At 57.4% G+C, this 17,143-nt stretch overlaps 2 protein-coding genes across 4 annotated transcripts in view; one reads left to right on the forward strand and one right to left on the reverse strand.

Moving 5' to 3' along the window:
- IDUA (alpha-L-iduronidase) overlaps window positions 1-7,013 on the reverse strand; it is a 21,198-nt gene extending 14,185 nt beyond the window's left edge. The window contains exons 1-2 of one of the 2 annotated variants that reach the window (XM_032135266.2): window positions 6,790-7,013; window positions 6,087-6,227 (exon numbers count right to left, since the gene is read on the reverse strand). In XM_032135266.2, coding sequence (XP_031991157.1) covers window positions 6,087-6,227; window positions 6,790-6,947 — 299 coding nt within the window. In that variant the 5' untranslated portion in view covers window positions 6,948-7,013. Of the gene's footprint in view, window positions 1-2,086; window positions 2,274-6,086; window positions 6,228-6,789 lie in introns of those variants that run through there. The other variant, XM_058430337.1, reaches the window with a different exon arrangement.
- Window positions 2,296-15,363, forward strand: SLC26A1 (solute carrier family 26 member 1). 2 transcript variants are annotated; one of them, XM_032135265.2, is made up of 2 exons: window positions 2,296-2,898; window positions 3,671-6,379. In XM_032135265.2, the coding sequence occupies exons 1-2, from the start codon at window positions 2,323-2,325 to the stop codon at window positions 5,198-5,200; spliced, it is 2,106 nt and encodes a 701-aa protein (XP_031991156.1). In that variant the 5' UTR covers window positions 2,296-2,322; the 3' UTR covers window positions 5,201-6,379. The 2 variants fall into 2 exon arrangements, with proteins under 2 accessions (XP_031991156.1, XP_058286319.1); XM_058430336.1 differs by lacking the exon at window positions 3,671-6,379 and adding an exon at window positions 14,828-15,363 and having other exon boundaries at window positions 2,318-2,898.
- Window positions 15,364-17,143: the final 1,780 nt, after the last annotated feature.

The raw sequence follows: 17,143 nt of genomic DNA on the forward strand, positions 1-17,143 counted from the left end.
TCCCAGCCTGTGGTAGAGGGGAGGGCAGAGGAGCCGTGAGGGTGACCAGGCACAGTGGGTCGGCGCTGGGTCCGGGCAGACCAGGACTCCTGGCCAGTCGTGGCACCTTGACCCGGGCAGCCCTTGCCCCGGGGCGGTGAGCACCACACACAGGGCTTACGCGAGCACATACGCACATGCACACACCGGCAGCCTTGTGCTGAGCTGGCTGTCGGCCTCCGCCCTGCTCCAGCTTGGACCAGGCCCGCTCCTTGCAGGACCCGGAGGGTGTCCGGCAACTGGACACGGAGACCAACCCTCCCTCAGCCCCACCTGGGTTTGAAGGCTGCTGCGCTCGACCCCAGACCCCAGAGCTGAAGGTTTGCCTGTGCTCAGCCCTTGAGCCCCCGCCTCCCGCTGTTCCTACGCACCTCCAGGCAGGGCTGCAGAGCCACAGCTGCAGCCGCTCCTGGGAGGCTGGGAGCTCATCGGAGGCCCACACAGCTCTAACTACTACAAGCCCCTGATTACAGTTCAACTCCCGGATTAGCCGATCAGGTAACATGGCTGAAGAAACCCGTGACTCAGCAGTCTGTAGGTAAATAATTTAACTACAGAGTCCAGTGCACAGACCACTGCCTGCAGGTCGGCGCCAGAGCCACCACCGCCACTCTCCCCGCTGCTTGCGGGAGCGAGGGCCTTGCCGTCCTCGGTGCTCTTGCCAGCCCCTCGTCATCCCAGGGCCCTCGGCGCCTGTGAGGACTCTCTCAGGTAAGAATCATCCTGGGCCCAGATCTCAGCCGCAGCAGAGTGGGGCGTGGGAGCCGAGGCCGGAAATGCCCTGGACTCGTGGTTTCTTAGGGGCACCCTCAGGCTCAAGGCAGGTGGCCCTGCTGTCCCCATTCCACACACCTGGACCCCAGGGGCTTGGGGTGGGCTTCAGGTCGTCCAGGGACCCAGTGTGGTGGGGTCTTCCAGGGACGGGGACACAACTCTTGCAATGTTGCCTGAGGGCCAGGACCCACGCTCTGTGCCCCAGGGGTGCTGTGCCCAGCCTGCATGTGTCAACCTACCAGGCTGGGCTCACTCCCCCAACACACCCACCAGGAGACTGCAGCTCCCACACCCTGGGCCAGCGTGCAAACAGCAGGCTCAGCCCAGGCTCCAGGGTGTCCTGGGAGCAGTCTTTGCCTAACATCGCTGAGAAGAATGTTTAAAGTGAAAGTACATTGGACCCTGCAAACAGGACAGACCCAAGGCCTCACATGAGACCCGTCAGGCCTCTAAGCACCGCCTCCCTAACGCCAGTGTTTTCTGAGTCAAGGGAAACGTCAGGTGCCCTTCCGGCTCTGCCGGCCCAGGGTGGCTGTGTGCAGCGGGCTGGGTCCTCTCAGTGCTGCCTGGGGACAGTGTGTCATGGCCGTTCCACAGTGAGCTGGTGCAGCCTGGGAAAAAGGGCGCCTCACGTCCCAGAACTGTCTGGGCAGGGGAGACAGACGCCAGTCACCCTCCTCCCCTCCTAGCTGGCTCTGATGGGGCCCCCGTCTAGTTATATTCTCAGAATTCTGTCCCAAGGCCAGGCGGATGGGCTAGGCTAGTGTCTTAGAGCGCTGCTCCCCCAGCAGACTTGGGGTCCCAGCACCCACAAAGCTTGGCAGGGACATAGGAGGCCCCTTCCTGAGACTTGTGCCAGCCCGAGGACCCACAGGGCAGGTGACAGGGGTGGGTGATGTCTCCAGGAGAGCAGGCGATGGTTTGGATGGGGGAGAAAGGGCTCTGGTGTGGGCATGGGGTGGACAGCAGGACCGTTCGCCAACCTGGGGAGCCAGGGAGGTGGACGCGGAGCAGCTGCACTCAGGCTTGCCTGCACCTGCGTCCAGTGACTGTGGCATTCTGACCCGAGGCACGTGTGCGTGGCAGCAGCCCAGCCTGTTCCCTCCCTGTTGGGGAGGTGAGCTTCAGGAGGCTACAGGGTGGGTTTCAGCCACGAACTGCAGAGCCAATGGGCCGGAGCTGAGCCTGGACAGGGTCCCGCCATGCCGCCCCTCAGCACTGCTGGCCTCAGCACACCCCGTGGCATGGGCTTGGTGTCAGAATCCCATCTCACCCCACGCTGGATTCTGGAGCCAGAAGGGCCCGGCGTCCATCCATACCGGGCAGAGGGCTGGGACCTGCGCTGCCGGGAGAAGGCCCAGCACCAATCCCCGGCCCTGGGTGGGCGAGGGGTCCGCCCCAAGGGCCCGTTGCTGCCTGGGACCTTGTCGTTTGGCCCTGGATCTGGGGGCTCCTGTGACCATGCCCTCTTCTCAGCTGCAGGTCGGCCACAGGACCTAACACAGCAGGATGGACGAGTCCCCTGAGCCTCTGCAGCAGGGCAGAGGGCCGGTGCTGGTCCGACGGCAGCGCCCAGCACCCCAGGGTCTGCGCGAGATGCTGAAGGCCAGGCTGTGGCGGAGCTGTTCGTGCAGCGTGCTGTGCGCCCGGGCGCTGGTGCAGGACCTGCTCCCCGCCACGCGCTGGCTGCGTCAGTACCGCCCGCGGGAGTACCTGGCAGGCGACGTCATGTCTGGGCTGGTCATCGGCATCATCCTGGTGCCACAGGCCATCGCCTACTCATTGCTGGCCGGGCTGCAGCCCATCTACAGCCTGTATACGTCCTTCTTCGCCAACCTCATCTACTTCCTCATGGGCACCTCACAGCACGTCTCCGTGGGCATCTTCAGCCTGCTTTGCCTCATGGTGGGGCAGGTGGTGGACCGGGAGCTCCAGCTGGCTGGCTTTGACCCCTCCCAGGACGGCCTGCAGCCGGGGGCCAACGGCAGCATCCTCAACAGCTCGGCTGCCATGCTGGACTGCGGGCGTGACTGCTACGCCATCCGCGTCGCCACCGCCCTCACGCTGATGACCGGGCTTTACCAGGTGAGGAGCCCTGCTTGGGCACAGGGAGGGGCCCAGGGCACCCCCCTTAGGTGCTGGCCATCCACGAGGGCAAGGCTGGGAGCAAGCACAGGGTTGGCAGAGGAGGTGCTGGCCCAGGACAGCAAGGCTTGGGCAGAGCTGGGGCATGCTGGGGCATCCCAGGGCGAGGCACCAACGCAGAGGGGTTGTGGGTGCAGGAGGGGAGGGGCACAGGGAGCCAGCCCGGTGGGCCACGGTGGGGACCAGCAGGCCAGGTGTGGCTGTGGCTCAGTGGTGCCGGACTGAGGCCATGTGGCCTCCCAGGCCTTCTGTCCTAGGTGGGGTGGGGGATGGCCTCCCCACCCCCGAAGGTCTCCTGCTTTGTCCTGTCCACCATGGCCTGTCCACCTTGGCCCCCGTTGGCTCCACATCTGCATGGGGGGCAGTGGGCACCATGTGTAGAAAGCAGGAGGAAGGGGCTGCCTTCTGATACCAGAGGTCTTAATTCTGAAATAAAACAGGCTGCTGCACGTGACAAGGGTTAGATGTGTCTATGGCCAACTGTGTGCATGTGTGACACTCTTGTGGATGTCACAAGTGTCTGCAGGCGTGAGCACGCGTGGAGCCAGAACGCAGGCCCGTGTGAGGAGTCTGATTTGGAACACAGGGGGCTGCAACACAGAACTGTCAGGTCCTGTGCCATGACCACCACCCGTTGGGCCACGCCAGGTGCTGGTGAGGGGCACGTGGCTCCCGCCAGGCGCCTGCTGGCCTGACTGCACTCCGTCCACAGGTCCTCATGGGCGTCCTCCGGCTGGGCTTCGTGTCCACCTACCTCTCACAGCCACTGCTCGACGGCTTTGCTATGGGGGCCTCCGTGACCATCCTGACCTCGCAGCTCAAACACCTGCTGGGCGTGCGGATCCCACGGCACCAGGGGCCTGGCATGGTGGTCCTCACATGGCTGAGCCTGCTGCGTAGCGCCGGGCAGGCCAACGTGTGCGACGTGGTCACCAGCACGGTGTGCCTGGCGGTGCTGCTAGCCGCGAAGGAGCTCTCAGACCGCTACCGACACCGCCTGAGGGTGCCGCTGCCCACGGAGCTGCTGGTCATCGTGGTGGCCACACTCGTGTCCCACTTCGGGCAGCTCCACAAGCGCTTCGGCTCGAGTGTGGCTGGCGACATCCCCACGGGTTTCATGCCCCCTCAGGTCCCGGAGCCCAGGCTGATGCAGCGTGTGGCCTTGGATGCCGTGGCCCTGGCCCTCGTGGGCGCAGCCTTCTCCGTCTCGCTGGCAGAGATGTTCGCCCGCAGTCACGGCTACTCTGTGCGTGCCAACCAGGAGCTGCTGGCTGTGGGCTGCTGCAACGTGCTACCCGCCTTCCTCCACTGCTTTGCCACCAGCGCCGCCCTGGCCAAGAGCCTGGTGAAGACAGCCACTGGCTGCCGGACACAGCTGTCCAGCGTGGTCAGCGCCACCGTGGTGCTGCTGGTGCTGCTGGCGCTGGCACCGCTGTTCCACGACCTACAGCGAAGCGTGCTGGCCTGCGTCATCGTGGTCAGCCTGCGGGGGGCCCTGCGCAAGGTGTGGGACCTCCCGCGGCTGTGGCGGATGAGCCCGGCCGACGCGCTGATCTGGGCGGGCACCGCGGCCACCTGTATGCTGGTCAGCACAGAGGCCGGGCTGCTGGCTGGCGTCATCCTCTCGCTGTTCAGCCTGGCCGGCCGCACCCAACGCCCACACACCGCCCTGCTGGCCCGCATCGGGGACTCGGCCTTCTACGAGGATGCCACAGAGTTCGAGGGCCTCGTCCCCGAGCCCGGCGTGCGGGTGTTCCGCTTTGGGGGGCCGCTGTACTATGCCAACAAGGACTTCTTCCTGCGGTCACTCTACAGCCTCACGGGGCTGGACGCAGGGTGCGTGGCTGCCAGGAGGAAGGAGGGGGGCTCAGAGAGGGGGGTCGGTGAGGGAGGCCCTGCCCAGGGCGAGGTCCTGGGCCCGGTTAGCAGCAGGGCTGCGCTGGTGCCCGCGGCGGCCGGCTTCCACACAGTGGTCATCGACTGCGCGCCGCTGCTGTTCCTGGACACAGCTGGTGTGACCACGCTGCAGGACCTGCGCCAAGACTACAGGGCCCTGGGCATCAGCCTGCTGCTAGCCTGCTGCAACCCCCCTGTGAGAGACATTCTGAGCAGAGGAGGCTTCCTCGGGGAGGGCTCCAGGGACATGGCTGAGGAGGAGCAGCTGTTCCTCAGTGTGCACGACGCCGTGCAGACGGCACGAGCCCGCCACAGGGAGCTGGAGGCCACTGATGCCCATCTGTAGCAGGACCAGGCCTGCCCAGCAGCCTCTGCTCCCTCTTGGGGGCCCACGGCAGACGTCTGCAAGCCACCGGGGACCCTTCCCAGGGAGGAGCCGCCCAAGAGCTAGCTGCACTCTTGCGCCACAGCTGCCCTGGGGAAACCAGGGAAGCCCAATTGGGAAAGGAGGCCCTCTGATCACACGCAGGACCCAAACACTCAGAAATCAAGAAGCTCTGCCTCCGAGACAGGCTGGCCCACAGGGCCGGCTGGGCCCCGATGCGCCGTCCCTCGGCTCAGAAGGGATGGGCCTGGCCTGACGTTCGCGGTTGACGTCTTATTTGAACAAGGGTCCCCCGCCATCATGCAGCCTCCAAGGTGCCAAGAGGACTTCCTATGCTCAGGCCTGCCCGGTGCCCACCCTGCTGGTAGGAGCCAGAGGCTCCGGCCAAATGCATGAGGGTCTCTGTGTTTCCAGAAGGCCCCACACACCCAAGTGCCCCTCACACCTCGTGCCTCCCCCTCGCAGGGTGGCCACCTGCACCAGCGTCAGGGCCCAGGGTGCTGTGACCAGTAAGACCTCAGCTCAGCCCTCAGGTGCAGTGGCCCTGCCCAGCCCGGCCAGCAAACACACACAGGGATGCTCATGGGCGCACGAGGAGCCAGGTGCGGCGCAGCCAACCCTGAGCCTCCAGGGAGACCTGCAGGAAGCTCACCGTGCCCCATGCAGGGGCTCCCCCCCGCACACAGCCCTCACCCCAACACAGCCAGCAAGGACACACTCTCCCCAACAGGGTGCTTCGGCGGAAAGTGGGGGAACAAGGGGTCTTCCGAGCAGCCTCCAGCCCTGCCCCTCCCATCTGTGCCTCTGTAAGGGGCTCTGGGACGCCCAGGCCCTGCCCGTCGCCCACCTGGTGGTGACAAGCTCCAGCAGCCAGTGGGTCCGGACCTGCTCGATGCCGCGGTGAGGGACGGCGCCCACATAGGCGAGGTTGAGCTGCTGGTCCCAGCTGAGGAGGTACTGGTCAGCCTGGCTGTGTGGCAGCGGGGGGCTGGGGAGAACAAAGGGGCAGCTCAGTCCCGAGCCTCAGCATGGCTGGCAGCGCGGCTGACACACACGTTCAAGCCCAGGACTGCCCGGGCGCGGGATCCAGGCGCTGCGCGTGCGTTCAGTGACCAATAAAATGACCCTTAGGGCCAGGAATGTCGGGAGGTCCCATCTTCATGGGGAACCGGAGCAGCAGTAAGACGAGGGGCCAACGCCGGCCCTGGCCTTGGCCCTGCCAGGCGGGCGGGTACCTCAGCTCTAGGTGGAGGGAATGGGACAGGCAGGCCAGGTCCCGCTGCAGGGCCGTCCACTCCCAGGGGAGACTCCTGGTTTACCTCAAAGAGCAGGATCCTGGGCATCGGCCTGGGCTGCAGGGGGCGGCCCAGACTCACGCCCCGGCGCCCACTCAGCTGGAGAGCCCACCCCCAAACACGGCGGGGGGCGGGCCCGGGAGAGCCAGGGCCTCCGGTCTCTGAAGCTCTCACAGTGCGCAGTCAGGGGGCGCCCGAGTTCTCCCCGTGCGGCCAGGGGGTCCGGGGCCGCGGGCGGGCGCGCGGCGCGCTCACCAGAAGCCTGTGCTCCTCCAGAAGCGCCGCAGGGGCCACAGCGCGCGGGCCGCGTCCACCCGCACCAGGTGCGGGGCCTCGGTCGGGGCCACCGGGGGCGCGGCCAGGAGCGAGGCCAGGAGCGCGAGCAGCGCGGCGCGGGGGCTTAGAGGACGCATGGCCGGGCGCGATCGGGTACTGCGGGGCTTCGGGCTGCCCTGCGGGTTCCGCCTCCGGGTCGGAGTCTGGGCGCGCACCCCACGTGACCGCCGCCGCGGGGCGGGGCCTTGGTGAGGGGGGCGCTGGCCGGGTGGGAGGGGCTGGGGAGACTCGGGGAGCCCGGCGGGGCTTGGAGCCCCGCTTCCTTGCAGGCTTCAGGGGTTGCTCTGAGGACCGATGACTTGGAAAGTGCTCAGAAGAACGCTTGGCCCATTGCTGCTATGTGAGTTGAGCCATTACTGTCTTGTTTTTCTGTTTTTGTGAGTTTTTGAGACAGAGTCTTGCTTTGTCGCCCAGGCTGAGGTGCAGTGGCGCGATCTCAGCTCACTGCAACCTCTATCTCTGGGGCTCCGGCGATCTTCTCACCCCAACCTCCTGAGTAAAGCGTGCGCTTTAGCAGGAAGGAGAATTACCCCGGAAGAGCACACTGGGCCCTCCTTACGCTTGGCTTCGGATCCATGGATTCAGCCATGCAGACTGAACATTTAAGCCAAAGCAATACAAAATAATACACATTTTAAAACAATACAGTATAACAGCTATTTACAGAGCATTTACATTGTTTTAGGGATTATAAGTAATCTTGATTTAAAGTACACAGTCGGATGTGCGTAGGTCATGTGCAAATACTACGCCGTTTTATATCAAGTACCTGAGCACCTGCAAATGTTGGTATCTGTGAGGGTCCTGGAATCCACACTCCAAGGATACCATGGGACAACTGTAGTCCGGTATGCATGTGTGAATCCAAGCAAACATTGTATAAAAATAATAATGGAAAGAACAGGCTGGGTGCGGTGGCTCACAGCTGCAGTCCCAGCACTTTGGAATTGCAGGCCAACACGGGAGGATCACTTGAGGCCTGGAGTTTGAAATCGGCCTGGGCAACGTACCAAGACCCTATCTGTACAAAAAAAAAAAATTTAGCCAGATGCGATGGTACATGGCTGTGAGGCCCAGCTACCCACGAAATTGAAGTGGGAGATTGCTTAAGCTTAGGAGTTCAAGGCTGAGACCAGCCGTGATCACACCACTACATTCCAGCCTGGTTGACAAAATGAGACCCCATCTCTAAAAAAAGAAAAGAAAAAAGAACAGTCTACTAATAAAACGAAAATCCTGGACAATAATCCTCTGTAAGTTGGGAGAAGGATAATTAGAGTTACAGTGTTGTGGGTCTTTTTATTTTGGGGAGAGGGGTTAAAATATTGCTTAACATTAGGTCTTCTTATGTTGAAACTGCATTAAAAGTGATTAGCCATTTAAAAGTGAAATAGTGTGTATATATTCCAAATTAGCAAGGAGGAAAAACATAATACAAAAAAATAAAATTCAATAAAAAACTAAAAGGTAAGAAAGGGAGGGAAAGGCGAGAAAAACCATGCCAGTACAGAACCGTCTCCAGGAACAGCGAGGTAAGACCCTCAGTCCAACGACCCCAGAGAAAACAACTAAAATGGTAGATAAACCGCTTTAAAAACAATTCCTCAAAGCGTCACAGAACTGAAAAAAACAGCAAGGAACCACCAGCCCTACACCGTGGCGCAGGACACGCACTGGAAACTGAATTGTTTCAGACCAGCCGCCTCCTGAGAGCAACCATCAGCACTGGAGAGCGCTGCACGGAACCGTCCAGGGCACCGGGAGCTCTGAGGCCGCGGGGCTCTGCAGGGCCAAGCCGGGACGGGGCGGGGCCAGCTTTGGGGCCGCGACTCCACACCCCTGCAGCGTATCCCAGCCACACAAGACATGGCGACACGCTGCCGCGTTCCTCAAACTGTGGCCGCAGGACAAAAGTCGAGGCTCAGGCAGGGGGGCCTGCTAAAGACTTTGGGCTTTTCTTGGGACCCCAAAGTTCTATCCCCTAAAAGCAAAGGTGAACCAGAAACAGAATTGTCTTTGCTGGGACTGAAGCCAGCCTTAAATCACCTCAAGCCCTGAGAGAATTAAGGTGAGCCGCTCACCTGGACACCTGCGGACAGAAAAGTACACCTTCCCTGGAGGAAGGTGAAACAAAACAAAAACAGACAGAAGTCCTCACTGCACGGTGCTGGAATGGATCCGGGTCAGGAAAAATTATAAAGTGCCTGATGGGGACATTCACATTTGGAATATGCCTTGTATATTGTGCAACAAAATTCTGCCAGTGATAAACTCCAGAATTTTTTCTTGTTTTGTTTTTTTAGACGAAGTCTCACTCTGTCGCCCAGGCTGGAGTGCAGTGGTGCGATCTCAGCTCATTGCAACCTCTGCCTCAGCCTCCTGAGTAGCTGGGATTACAGGCATGAGCCACCGCACCCAGCTAATTTTTGTATTTTCAGTAGAGACAGGGTTTCACCATCTTGGCCAGGCTGGTCTCTACCTCCTGACCTCAAATGATCCACCTGCCTCGGCCTCCCAAAGTGCTGGGATTATAGGCGTGAGCCACTGCGACGGCCAAACGCCGGAATTATTAAATGAATCAATGACTGCATCACAGTTGTGAATGGAGACTTTTTGTTCATTTGTGATCCATGCTGAAGTGTTTAGAGGTGAAGAATCATTAGATTTGTAACCAAAATTGCTCTGGAAGTTAAAGCAAAAACAATAATTTAGATTACATACAGAGACTGAGATAAAAGCAAAGGTAGCAAAATATTAACAATTGGTGAACTTGGGTGAAAACTATGTACTGTTATTGCAACTTTTCTGTGAGTTTGAAATTTTTCAAAACGAAAACATTGAAAAAATATTAAAACCTCATGAAACAGTAAAAATTTATTGAATGATACACTTGAACTTGCTTCATTTTATTGTATGTAAATCATATCTCAATAAAGCTGATAACATAACGAATTGGTTTAACAGCACATTAAATCCAACTAGGCTGAGCAAGGTGGCTCATGCCTATAATCCCAGCACTTTGGTAGGCTGAGGCGGGCGGATCACCTGAGGTCAGGAGTTCGAGACCAGCCTGGCCAACATGGTGAAACCCTATCTCTACCAAAAATACAGAAATTAGCCGGGCGTGGTGGCATGCGTCTGTAATCCCAGCTACTCAGGAGGCTGAGGCAGGAGAATTTTGCTTGAACCCAGAAGGCGGAGGTTGCAGTGAGCAGAGATCACACCACTGCACTCCAGCCTGGGCGACAGAGTGAGACCCTGTCTGGGGAAAAAAAAAAATCCAACTAAAGAGAGAATTAAAGAACTGGAAGATAGGTTGTAAAAAAAAATGCATCTTCAAACACGGAGAGAAAAATAACGGACACTCCGGAACAGACGTGGTAAAAAAAAAGGTCTAACAGTGTAATTGGATTCCCAGCCAGAAATAATGGGGTGAACGGGGCAGAAACGGTATTTGAAGGGGTAGTAGCTGATAGTTTGTTTTTTTGTTTGTTTTTTTTTTTGAGATGGAGTCTCGCTCTGTCGCCCAGGCTGGAGTGCAATGGCGCAATCTCAGCTCACTGCAAGCTCCGCCTCCCAGGTTCAAGCGATTTTCCTGCCTCAGCCTCCCCAGTAGCTGGGATTACAGGTGCCTGCCACCATGCCCAGCTAATTCTTTGTATTTTTAGTAGAGATGGGGTTTCACCATGTTGGCCAGGCTGGTCTCAAACTCCTGACCTCAGGCAATCCACCCGCCTCAGCCTCGCAAAGTGCTGGGATTACAGGCATCAGCGAAGGTCACCTGAGGTCAGGAGTTTGAGACCAGCCTGGCCAACATGGTGAAACCCCATTTCCACAAAAATACAAAAAAAATTAGCCGGGTGTGGTGGCGCATCCCTGTAATCCCAGCTACTTGAGAGGCTGCGGCAGGAGAATTGCTTTAACCCGGGAGGCAGAGGCTGCAGTGAGCCAAGATGGCGTCACTGCACTCCAGCCAGGGCAACAGAGCAATAACCTGTTTCAAAAAGAAAAGACAATATTAATCGGTGTTCTTCAAGTAGCAGGAAGGGTGTCCCAAATCCCAGCTCAGAGGTGCAGGAAGAAGTGAAGAAGGCAGGGGGGAAGGGAAAACTTTCTCTGTCTCTCTGAAGTTTCACTCAATTGGTACACAGATTTCTTGGATTGTAGTTTTATGTGACACAGGAGCTTTCAGAGCAAAGACCTAAAGGCACAGGGGAAACTGCATTTTTATACTCAGGTTCTGTGAATCTGGAAATAGGATTGGACGAAAGGTTAAGACCTGACAAGCTAACAGACTCCCGGGGGGCCCAGCGAGGCCCGTTTGCTTCGGTTCCTGGAGGCCTGTCTCTGCAGCTCTCCTTCCTGCTGGGTGGGGTCACAACGCCCCGGAATAGGGGTCTGACCACCTGCAGTCAAACAAGGCAGGCCAGAGAATTCCTTTATGGCCAGTTTTTACACAGAAAGACAGAGGAAAGTTATTAGAGTCATACTTTTAGGTTTATGGCTGGCTTTGGGGAAAAGGGGTTCGGGTTTCTACGACCTGCCTGGGACAATGAGGGGCCAGAGACAGGAGGCAGGAGAAGGCCTGGCTTCCAAGGCCTTCACTCCGGGTGTCACTTTCTGAGCCCCAACAAAAGCAACAGAAAGGGTATCTTGTGTATAAACCTAATGAATCGGAACGCATAAAACAATCGTGTTACAGGGTTTCACATATTTCTGGGGAATTAGGATTTATAGCAAGAGCGGCACAGGTGCTGTGAGGGTAAAGTGAAGTGAGAGGGGAGGAAGCCTCCCGAAGCCGCCCTCCGTCCTGTCCAGGCCTGTGCCTGTCGCCTCACGTGGCGAGTGCCTGCAGGCGTGGTTCCGTGAAGCATCCAAGACGTGGAGATGATTCTGGTTATCCAGGCGGGCCCTGAGTGTAATCCCAGTGTTCCTATACAGGGGAGACGGAGGGGGATTTGACACAGAGGAGGCTGTAACGGCCCCAGGAGAGATTGAAAGATTGTTCTAAAACATGTCCCCAGGGTTTGTTTCAGTGTGGTGTGGGGAGACACACGGACCCGGCCATGACAGGCCAGGAGGAAGGCCTTGCTGTGTGTAGAGACATGTGCGATTGTGATTTAGATTTTGCGGCTCTGTGAGGCAAGAGATTCACACAGGTCTCTACCCTGCAGGGGACACCTTTTGGGTAATGGCCCAATGGCTTATAATAAACGTGGGGAAGAGGCCACTGGTCGGCGGAGGCACTCAGGGCTGAGACCATGCCTGGCACGTTGCTTCCAGGTCCGCCTTTCACCGGGGGCATCCGGGCAGGGGTGGAGCAGCAGCCGTCCACTGGGCTCCCCGGGCAGCGTGGCCAGCAGCACCGTACCCTCACGCATGCCCCCATTTCTCTGCGCTCAGAGGGTCCCACAGGGCTTTCCAGGCAGCCCAGGGGTCTACGGGAGGTGACCTCCTCCCACACTTGGCATCCGGCAAGCCACCGAGGACAGGGGAAGCCGCCCCCTCCCACAGGTGGAAGACAGCAAGGGGCAGCTTTGCCTCCATCCTGCCTAGAGAGGCCTCTCTGAGGCCAAGCTGAGCTTGTGGGGTGCTGGTCCTGTGACCCAGTGCACACAGGCAGCTGGGGATGGGGCCAGAGGTTCAGGGTCTGTGACAGCCTCTGTCCCAGGAGAGCCTGGGGTCAGCCAGTCACTTGTGGTTTTAAGAGTGGACGGCACTGGGCCCGGCGTGGTGGCTCACGCCTGTAATCCCAGCACCTTGGGAGGCCAAGATGGGCAGATCACGAGGTCAGGAGATTGAGACCATCCTGGCTAACATGGTGAAAACTCGTCTCTACTAAAAATACAAAAAATTAGCCGGGCATGGTGGCGGGTGCCTGTAGTCTCAGCTACTCGGGAGGCTGAGGCAGGAGCATGGCGTGAACCCGGGAGGTGCACCAAGCTTGCAGCGAGCTGAGATCACGCCACTGCACTCCAGCCTGGGCGACAGAGCGAGACTCCATCTCAAAAAGAGTGGACAGCACAAGGCCAAGCTCTCCCTGGTTCTCACATCAGAAGCCGCTGGGCAGCTTATGGCTGTCAGCAGTGGCTGAGAGACGCCAGTCGGCTAAGAAGAGGCTGCCAGTGCCTCTGCAGTGGAGTCTCTGAGGGCACTAACGAGAGTGCCTGCAGATTTTAATTTGTTTTGTTTTTAGACAGGGGCTTGCTCTGTCCCCCAGGCTGGAGTGCAGTGGCATGATCACGACTCCCTGCAGCCTCGACCTCCCAGGCTCAAGCAGGCCTCCCACCTCAGTCTCCTGAGTACCTGCGGAGGTCCCGGTGCAGCCTGGAAAAGGTGGGCTGTGTCCTTGGAGGTGGTGGTGAACTGCGGTTCCCAGGTGGCTGAACAGGCCCTGAGTGGAGCAGAGGCCGCGTGTGCGTGGCGCACGCTGGCCGGTTGCTGACTGGGGAGTCGCTGGTTGAGACCCTGCTGGGTGCAGGGTGTGGGGCCTAAGGGGCGACGGCAGCCTCGAGATCGTGAAAACCCACTGTGAGGCACCCGTAATTTTTTCCTGGTAAAAGAACAGGCAAAATTAGGCCTTTGTTTTCTCTGCTTGTATCTAGGCAGTTACTGTTTTTCCTTTCTCCCCACCCCCATCCCTTCTTTCTGTTTAGGCTTTGATCTGCCCTAAACCCTGGTTTTCAGTTTCTATCTCTGGCTGATAAGAGGGAAGGAGGGGAGGGAAGCTGCCCCCCAGGATGGCCCCTGTGTGCTGCGTAATCCCTCCTTCTTTTTTTTCTTAAACAAAATCTTGGTTTTCGTCTTAAAAATCTGGCTTATATCTCAAGGTGTGTAGAATTTTTTTCTCTTTACTTCCTGTCCGTCCTGACTATATTTTTTTTTTTTTTTGAGACGGAGTCTTGCTCTGTCACCCAGGCTGGAGTGCAGTGGCGCAATCTTGGCTCACTGCAAGCTCCGCCTCCCGGGTTCACGCCATTCTCCTGCCTCAGCCTCTCCGAGTAGCTGGGACTACAGGCGCCCGCCACCACGCCCGGCTAATTTTTTTGTATTTTTAATAGAGACGGGGTTTCACCGTGGTCTCGATCTCCTGACCTCGTGATCCGCCCGCCTCGGCCTCCCAAAGTGCTGGGATTACAGGCATGAGCCACCGCACCCGGCCTATTTTCTGTATTCTTAATGCACTGGCCTTGGGGGTCTTGATCCTGGAGAGATCACCCCTCCCAGAGCCCACAGGTGCCTCCTTGTCACACTCACACCAAGCCAGTGTCCCTGCCCTCAGTCACCCCAGGGCGAGGTACTGGCCAACCAGGGGCTGCCGAGCCCAGGGCCCAGGGAAGTCGCCCCAACTCCAACCCCGTCCTGATCTCACCTGGCAGTGTCCACCCTGCCTCATTTGCCCTTCCTGCAGAGCCCCCATGAACTGGGTCTCCCCACCACTCCATGGCCCTGTGTGCTGTGCCCCCTTCTCTTGGGAAATGTAATGTATCTTCTTTGCAGGAAGTTATCTCCATGTCTGCCACCTCACCGCACCTGACTAAAACTAAGCCCAGGTACAAATTTTAGAACAAAGGCTATCAGATATCAGCTCTGGAAGCTAGAAGGGGCCAGTAGCTTTGCCTCGGGAGGGAATGTGGTGCTGCCAACATGCGGACTTGCAGAGGGCTTGTGCCAGGCTGGTCCACGTCATGGCACTGGCACAGCAGGTCCACACAGTGGGACGGATTCACGGGAAGCTGGTAGATCCCCTTCCAAGGGCAGCACACAGTTTTATAAAAGTTGCTAAGCCAAAATTCCTTAACCACAGGGCTCCCACCCCATCTCTGCTTCCTCTCTTGCTGGGCTGGCACTGGAGAGGCAGTGGGCACTTTGGGGCCTGGCAGGGGGACGTTTAGCTGTGGAGACGTCGGCGGGGTCAGCGGCCTCCACCATGCCCTTCCCGGCCACTTCCTTCCAGACGTCCTGGGGTAGAAACAGCTTCCAGCAACACCCATGGCAATTAACACAGAGGAGTGACTCACAGGAACTTCTGGAAGAGGAGGAAAGATTTTGCTGATTTAACAGGAAATACCTACATCAACGAGAGAATGTGGGACCCTCACACCAGCCTCAGGAGAAGCTGGTGGATACGGCCCATTCCAGAGGGCGCCTTGGGTCAGCACCTGGGGAAAAAAGGCAGCACCTGAACCTGGCCAGCCTGCAGAGGAGAGAAGCCTGAGCAAGTTTTATCCAAATTTCACAACAGGCTTCACCATGTGGATCATGTAACCAGTCATCAGTACATTTCTGTAAAGCAAATCACACTTTAAAAAACCAGCCATGCTAGTGGGCCTGAGGATTACCTTTCAGCTTCCTCTTTTCTCTTTGGAAAATGATATTGCAAAATTGTAAAAAGAGACAATAAAAAAGTGGATGAGAGGGTATCCTAGCAAGCTGTTATGAATAAAAAATCTCGGTATTTTCTGGATTTTGTGGTGCTTGTGCTATTAGTCAAGTTTTAAGAAATGCTTAATTTATTATTTCTTCTTGCATCTAATTTTATTTTATTCTTTTTATTTTATTTTTTTTGAGACAGAGTCTCGCACTGTCCCCCAGGCTGGAATGCAGCGGCACAATCTTGGCTCACTGCAACCTCTGCCTCCCGGGTTCAAGCGATTCTCCTGCCTCAGCCTCCCAAGTAGCTGGGATTACAGGTGCCCACCAGCATGCCCAGCTAATTTTTTGTATTTTTAGTAGAGACAGGGTTTCACCACGTTGGCCAGGCTGGTCTCGAACTCCTGACCTTGTGATTCACCTGCCTCGGCCTCCCAAAGTGCTGGGATTACAGGTGTGAGCCACCACGCCCGGTCTTATTTTTTTCTTTTTTTGAGACAGAGGTCTTGCTGTTACCCAGGCTGGAGTGCGGTGGTGCAATCTCAGCTCACTGCATCCTCCACCTTCTGGGTTCAAGTGTTTCATCTGTCTCAGCCTCCCAAGTAGCTGGAATTACAGGCACACACCACCACGCCCGGCTAATTTTTATATTTTTAGTAGAGACGGGGTTTAGCCATGTTGGCCAGGCTGGTCTCCAACTCCTGACCTCAGGCCATCCGCCTGCCTCCACCTCCAAAGTGTTGGGATTACAGGCGTGAGCCACTGTGCCCGGCCAGCATCTAATTTTATAATAGTTATTTTGCATTTCTTTGTTGTTTTTCTTTTCTATTTTTCTGTCTTTTTTTTTTTTTTTTTTTTTTTTTTGAGATGGAGTTTCGCTCTTGTTGCCCAGGCTGGAGTGCAGTGGCACGATCGTGGCTCACTGCAACCTCCACTCCCCAAGTTCAAGCGATTCTCCTGCCTCAGCCTCCTAAGTAGCTGGGATTAGAGGCACGTGCCACCATGCCCGGCTAATTTTGTATTTTTAGTAGAGACAGGGTTTCTCCATGTTGGTGAGGCTGGTCTCAAACTCCCGACTGCTGATGGGGATCTATTTAAGAAGAAATGCAGACCGGGCATGGTGGCTCATGCCTGTAATCCCAACACTTTGGAAGGCTGAGGCAGGTGGATCACGAGGTCAGGAGTTCGAGACTAGCCTGACTAACATGGAGAAACCCCATCTCTACTAAAAATACAAAATTAGCCAGGTGTGGAGGCACGTGCCTGTAGTCCCAGCTACTCGGGAGGCTGAGGCAGGAGAATCGCTTGAACCCGGGAGGCGGAGGTCGCAGTGAGCCGAGATCGCACCACTGCACTCCAGCCTGGGCAACAAGAGCAAGACTCCGTCTAAAAAAAAAAAAAACATCCCCATTGGCTTCAGGCTGCCTGAAACCTGTACAAGCTCCAGCCCTGTGCTTACTTGGTTCTCTGCCTTGTGGCAGAGGTTCCCAGAGCTGTGGGGAAAAGCACCCCCAACAAGCAGCTGGACCCCACCTCACACGACACCCCCAGATCAGTCTTGGCTGGCTCACAGATGTAAATGTAAAAGGTAAAAAGACTCCCTCCCAATATGGAAACCTCTTTAAGACCTCAGGGGAGGCAGGTGCTTAAACAGGACATACGCCTTGTGAAAGGGAAGGCTTGGTCAGTCGGATGGCAGGAAAACTAGGACCCCTAAGAACCGTTGCATGGAGGGTCTAGGCACATGTGACATGCACCAGCTAGCCCCCTGGCTCACAGGTCCTGCATCTGCAAATACACCAGCTTGCTAAATGTGTTTAAGCCCCAGAATCAATACCCACTGTGCTTCGGCAGTTACTCATGGACAGGCTCAGAGTGAAGAAGTCTAAGATCTGGTTGC

The sequence above is a fragment of the Hylobates moloch genome, unplaced genomic scaffold (assembly GCF_009828535.3).
Source record: "Hylobates moloch isolate HMO894 unplaced genomic scaffold, HMol_V3 SCAFFOLD_17, whole genome shotgun sequence".
Lineage (NCBI taxonomy): Eukaryota > Metazoa > Chordata > Mammalia > Primates > Hylobatidae > Hylobates > Hylobates moloch.